General features: G+C 44.3%; 1 protein-coding gene across 1 annotated transcript in view; it reads left to right on the top strand.

Moving 5' to 3' along the window:
* Window positions 1-6,302, top strand: part of BOD1L1 (biorientation of chromosomes in cell division 1 like 1) — a gene marked incomplete at its 5' end in the record, with an annotated part of 58,739 nt that overhangs the window by 29,148 nt on the left and 23,289 nt on the right. Inside the window, 4 exons of the mRNA XM_023508193.1 lie at window positions 4-796; window positions 1,329-1,393; window positions 2,454-2,538; window positions 6,153-6,196. Coding sequence (XP_023363961.1) covers window positions 4-796; window positions 1,329-1,393; window positions 2,454-2,538; window positions 6,153-6,196 — 987 coding nt within the window. The remainder of the gene's footprint in view (window positions 1-3; window positions 797-1,328; window positions 1,394-2,453; window positions 2,539-6,152; window positions 6,197-6,302) is intronic.

Genomic DNA, 6,302 nt, shown 5'->3' with positions numbered 1-6,302 from the left:
GAGGTGCCCATGCCCAGCCTGATTGCTGAGAGTAACGGTCAGCGTCCTGGGCCATCCACAAAAGGCAAAGAGGTGACGGCAGTGAGCCCCAAGGAAGGCCAGGACCAGCTGTCAGTCCAGGAGCGCGCTGCAGGACAGGGCCAGCCAAGTGCCACGTGTGCACAAGAGGAAGCAACACATGGCAGAGAGGGCCCTGGCGCAGGCCTGTTTCCGGGAAGAGGACAGGAGAGCGCCCTGCACCTTGTCACTGCAGACAAGGAGGAAGCGTTCCTGAACTCTGCCCAGAGTGAAGGGAACAGCCTGGAGGCAGAGTGGGCAGAGGGCAGCAGCACAGCATGTGGTTCAGCAGGGAGGGGCTTGGAGAGGAGCGCAGGCTGCCCTGTCCCTCTGAGAGGGCCAGGACAGGTGGCAGAGGAGCCCTCTTTCAGTATTTGCCCTTTGGCCGCAGCAAATACCGGTGCTAAAACTGGCGACAGGCCACCTGTCCAAGACACTGCAGCGGCACATTCCTCTGTCCCTCCTCACCAGCTGGGGCCTGAAGACAACCTAAAAACCACAGCCCCCAAGTGTGTTCCTGGCCAAGAATCAAAAACTGTTCCTTCCCACACAGAGGTCCTTCCAGCTGCCCCCCACGTAGCTCTGTGGGCTCCTAGGTGTGAGCAGCACTTGAGTACAAAGAGTGACCTTGGTGGCACACGGACTGAGAAAGCAGGAGACAGCAACAGCATGAGATCTTCCCAGGAGGGAGGAGACTTCTCAGGCCCTGTTTCTTCTGAAGAAGACGTGTGTGACATAGGTGAGAATCTGTACCTGATTGCAAATGTTAGCATTTTACAAAGATGGTTATAACAGAGTGTTTTTAGGACAGGCCTCTAAAAAATTGCTTTAGTTCCCAAAACTTTGCTGTGTTACTTGCTTTTCTGAAGCAAGTAAAGTGAATCTATTCATAAATCACCTTCTTCATTGGGACGGTATCTCAGTGACACACAATTTATTCCTGTAAGGACAAACTTAATGAAGGCCACTGCAGATACATACTTGTAAATAAGATAGGTCCTCCAGTCGTGCTTCATTGTTCTTTCTGGGCAGCCGTCGCACTGTCCAAGCAAGAAACACTTTCACTCCCTCGAAATAAGTAGACGGCCCTGCCTTCCAACTAGGTCCTTCTCACACAACAGAATCCTTTTGATTGTTTTCTACTGACAAGTAAGTAAACCAGCAAAGGACAGGGCCATGGTGTACAGATAACCACATTCCATTGCTTTTTGATTGTGAATATATTGTGTAAGCAAATTTCTAAAATGTGCTAATGTTTTGAATTTTATTAGGCAATGAAAAGTCTCCATCAAAAACTTTTGGAAGAATGGAAGCGAAAGCCAACTTGAAAACTGAGGTAGGGCTTACGATTCAGCTGTGTGCACCTGTGTGTATGTCCGTGGGACACAGGTCCTATTCTCCGTGTGCTTGGAATGCTCAGTGTTGTTAACTGCCATACCTTGTGAGGGATGGGGGCTGACAGCTCCAGGAATCCTAGGACACAGTGCCTTCATCACTGCCATTTTCTGCCTGCCACCTCACATTTAATCCATTGCCAGTTCTTACAGGTTTTATTTCTAAAATGCAACAGGAATTCATCTATTTCAGCTTCTACAGCCACCACTAGCCTGAGCCGCTGCTCAGCAGCCCCCATGTCAGAGCTCCTTCCTTGCAACATCCTCTGGTCTGCGGCTCGCACCGCCGGGCATGCGGTTTAGGGCCTCTCATTGCTCTGCTAAAATTTCCGGTGGCTTCCCATCACACTGAGAATAGAATCTACATTTTCTTTTTTTATCACGGCTTGTGTGCCTTACACAATCTACTGCCCCTTCTTCCACCTGATCTCTCAGCCCACTCTGAGGACCCAGGAGGAGGCAGCAGTGAACCTGGGCTTGTGAACTGCGCAGGCAAGCATACGGCGCCCAGCAGGGCCGCAGGCCGGGGCTCGCCCAGGGAACACTGGAGTGGGATTCTGAAAGTTGAGCAGAAGTTTACTGGGAAAGGAAGGGGAAAAAAAGCCTTTCAGGCAAAGAGGGTATTAAGTTCTAGACCCCAAGTAGACAGGGCTCATGGTGTCCCCAGGCACCGCAAAGGTGCACAGTGGTGTAGCGAGACCACAGCCTACGAGGGAAGGGGCCCATCAGGGAGGACCTGTGCATCGTGCTGGGCCAGGGTTGTGCTGTTAAAGCCGGGGGAGAGCTATTGATGGATAAAACATAAGATTACATTCACTTTTTGCTTGTTTTGTTTTGTTTTTAAAGGTGAATATATTCATTTTTAAGTTGTGTATGGATTTAAAAGTAGATTTTTATGCTATTTTAAGACACTGGGGTTTTTCAGTTAGTTCATTGAGGTTAGTCTTGCCGTCTTGTGAAACACTCAGTTCGCTTACTTTTGTGGTGCTTTGGATTTTTTAGACATATGTGCCTTCAGAGAAAGAGAGAAATCATGGCGTTGTAGCATCACCAGAAAGCCGGCAAGGGGGGAAGCCGAGTGGAGCAGGTGAGCTCCTCCCGCGGCCGTTCCTCACACGTGTCTGTCTCCATCTCTCACTGCACCTAAAACCAATAGCTGATGCGTAATGATACACTGACAGGCTGTGTGAATGTGCCTCTCACTTTTTAAAACAGATTAGAGGTAATTCTTTACTATTTCATTTCTAACATCCTTTTTCTCATTAAATTGAATCGACTTTGTGTAGAGTAATTGTTTAAATCTGGTATCTCCAAATAATAGTGGCAAAAAGAAAGTTGTTTGAGCTTTTGTTAAAGAATCAAAGAGCTTTTGTTAGAGGATCGTACCTGTTGGCATTTACCAAATAAGAAACAAAAACTAAGAGAGCCGTGAAACAAATATTCATTCAATATAAGTAAATCACTACAAGTTAGCATAAATAAAATTTTTTTTTTGAGACAGAGTCTTACTATGTTGCCCTGTAGAGTGCTGTGGCATCACTACTCACAGCAACCTCAAACTCTTGGGCTTAAGCGATTCTTTTGCTTCAGCCTTCCAAGTAGCTGGGACTACAGGTGCCCACTGCAATGCCTGGCTATTTTTTGATTGTAGTTGAGGTTTGGCAGGCCCAGGCTGGATTCAAACCCACCAGCTCCAGTGTATGTGGCTGGCGCCCTAGCTATTGAGCTACAGGCGCCATGCCCATAAATAAATTTTTTTCATGAAAAGTAACTAGATTTTCTAAAACAACAAAATGTAGTGAGAAGAGTGACATTGTTTTACATTTTTGCAAATCTAAGTCTGACTTAATAGACAACAGCTGATTTCTATTTCCATATTCAGGCTGTTACTGTGTGTGGTTTTGGTTGAAGTAGATGAAGTAAATCCATTATGGATATACAGTTGGGTTTTAGTAGCCTTTTCAGATGGTGGTGGATATGTCACGTAGCCTCTAAAAAGCTCATTGCACTTATGAGTCTATGAGGCAAATAACATCTTGGTATTAATATGGCAGTAGTTTGGCCTTTGTGGATTCTTTGTTGGGAGGCTTCAGGAATTCCCAGCTGGCACCTGGACCATACTTTTGGGTTAAGGAAATGGAAATGAGAAGAATTGTGATGATGGAGAATTATTTCTAGTTTGTACTTTTTCCTTCTGATTTGTTCATTTTAAAAAGGTACTAGGTGCTATTGATTATGGGGCCAAATTTAAGCCAGTTCTTTTTTTTTAACCAATGTTGACATGTTTACACAAGTCATGATTCTGGGTGATTTTGGTTGAATACTTGTGAGAGAAAACCCTGCCAGTACTTACTTAAAGAGACTGTATTCGCTCACAAACCTGAAACAGTCAGGAGTATGGTCCTCGTCCCAAAGGTACGTCCAATAGAACCCCAATTTCTTTTCTTCTCCCTCATCCCCTCCCAGAGTTCATTGCTTTCTCATCCTTGGCCTCTGGAAAAATGGCTTTATCCCTATTATTTCTGGTGAATACCCTGAGATACTCTCATTTAGCTTAGGTATGTGTGACCACCCTAAACTAATGACTGTGACCAAGGGGAAGATAGCTTCCAAGTTGACTTAAATCAATTGCTCTGTTCCTGGGCCCATATGGTCTTTCAGACCACAGTCTAGATCAGGGGTCCTCAAACTCTTTAAACAAGGGGCCAGTTCACTGTCCCTCAGACCATTGGAGGGCCGGACTGCGGGCCCCAGGATGAGTTGGCTGCTAAGCAGGATGGGCAGTGGCGGCAAAAACACCCAGCAGGCCAGATAAATGTCCTAGCCTATGGGCCGTAGTTTGAGGACACCTGGTCTAGATTCCTGGGGAAAGTGCCGGAAGGGTGGCCATATGTCTGCTGTAGCCAGCTCATTTTTAAAATTACTCCCTTAACAAGCATCATGAAGCCAGGTATTTGTGAGTACTGGGGAAATCAAGATGGAAATGACTAATGGAAACAAATCATTCATTCACAGAGATGGATGTGCAAGTGAGGGAGGTGCTTTAATCAAGATAGATACGCACTTGTCTATGGGAGTTAGTGTCTATCTCTATCTCTCCTTCTCTCCCTCCCTTTTAATTATAGAACGTAAGATAAATAAAAGTACATGAGAAAGTTTCCCATTCACCATGAGGAAACACCTGCAAGACAACTGTATATTTTAAACAAATCCTATTTAAATTGTTCTGTAATTCCTTTTTTCCCTTGGCCGTATACTGTGGGCATCCTTCATTTCTGTGTCAGCATGTACAGACCCCTTCCCTGTTCTAATAGCTGATAGTTACCCACAAAGCCACTGTCAGATCTTCTAGTGGTTGCCAGACTTTGACTGTTCTAAATAGAGTAACAAAGAACTTGTGTCTCTGCACCACTGAAGGTGTGTCCCTAGGTGTTTCCATAGAACAGAATTGGGGGGAGTCAGAGGCGAGACAGTTTCAGTGGCCCTTACCCAAAATGCTCGAGACCAGGACTGTCTCAAATTGTGGATTCTTTTCAGATTTTAGAATATTAGCATTAAACCTTGCTGAGGATCCCAAATACAAAACTTCAGAATCCAAAAATGTTCGATGACCTTTTCCTTTGTGTCTGGTTGGCACTCACATGTTTTCAGATTTTGGGTTTTTGGATTTGGGATACTCGACCTGTATAAGTTTTGCATTTTCGTATTTGTCACTATCTTTATTTGGATCTCAATGTTGAAGGACAAGTAGGGTTTACATTAGGTGGGAAAGGCAAAGAGAGGGCAGTGGGGGTGGACCTGATCAAGTTTGGGTAAGAACTCGTGTAAATCCTCACCTAGAATAGCTGGGGGTGCAAGGGCTGGGTCAGTTGACAATCTTCTTAGACAGAATCTTCTGAAAGGGCCTCAACTGTCTTGTAAGTAAAAGAATCAGCCAGTCCTGGAAGGCCTCGCCAAGACTTGGTAAGTTATTCTTGCCGACATGTTAAAACCGTGACAATAACTAATCTACACAAAACTTGGGCAGATCCATTAGCTAATATGTGTACGGGTGTTTTATAGTACAAGTAATTAACATCCCATTTGTTAATTGTCAAGAAGGTAAGGTGCTGGGGTTGCAAGTCCTTTGTTCCCACAGTTATATTTCAGATTGCTTTACCGTGTTTAAGTCCAGCTCCGTAAGAGATGTACTTATGTAAAAGGAAGTTGTTTAAAAGAAAAATGTGTGTTCTGTCATTGTTGAGTAGAAACAGTAGACCTTGTACTTCAAGTTTCCAAAGAAAATAAACAGACCCTGCTGTCTGGGGGGGGCAGGCTCTGGCTGTTCACTTGATGGCATTATTTTAAGTGACCGGCGTTATGCTGTAGCTTAACAGTTCCAGAAAGGCCTTCCACCTTTTCTCTCAGTTTCAGAGCACCAAAACAGTTAAAATACTCTTTTTTTGTAGTAGTGATTTAGTGTGCCACTGATGTTACTTATAAAAATGAAGGCAACATTGATGTCAATTGTTATTTGATAGTTATTTTCTGGTGGTAGAACATGGATTACAGAAAATAATAGGTCAGAATTGTAAAGTTCACGAAGGTAATTAGGCATTAGCATGGGACGGTCGTGTTTAATTGTCCTGAAGATCTTTACATTTGTTTCTCTAAAGTTCAGAAACGATCTTCAGTTTCTGTCTCCATTTTGTTTTTGAACAGCTGAGCGACAGAGGGAGACTTTGTTGGTGAATGAATCACTAAATGTAAGTCACTGAAGGGTTTCGGTTTTTTGTTTTGGGGCTTCTGTTTTATTTTGGATTTTGGAGAATGGTTGGAAAGGAGACTTTGTCTCCTTTGTTTGTACATTTC

This window comes from Otolemur garnettii, unplaced genomic scaffold, assembly GCF_000181295.1.
Source record: "Otolemur garnettii isolate 467f Iridium unplaced genomic scaffold, OtoGar3 scaffold00228, whole genome shotgun sequence".
NCBI lineage: Eukaryota > Metazoa > Chordata > Mammalia > Primates > Galagidae > Otolemur > Otolemur garnettii.
This window is presented reverse-complemented; position numbering and strand designations above follow the sequence as displayed.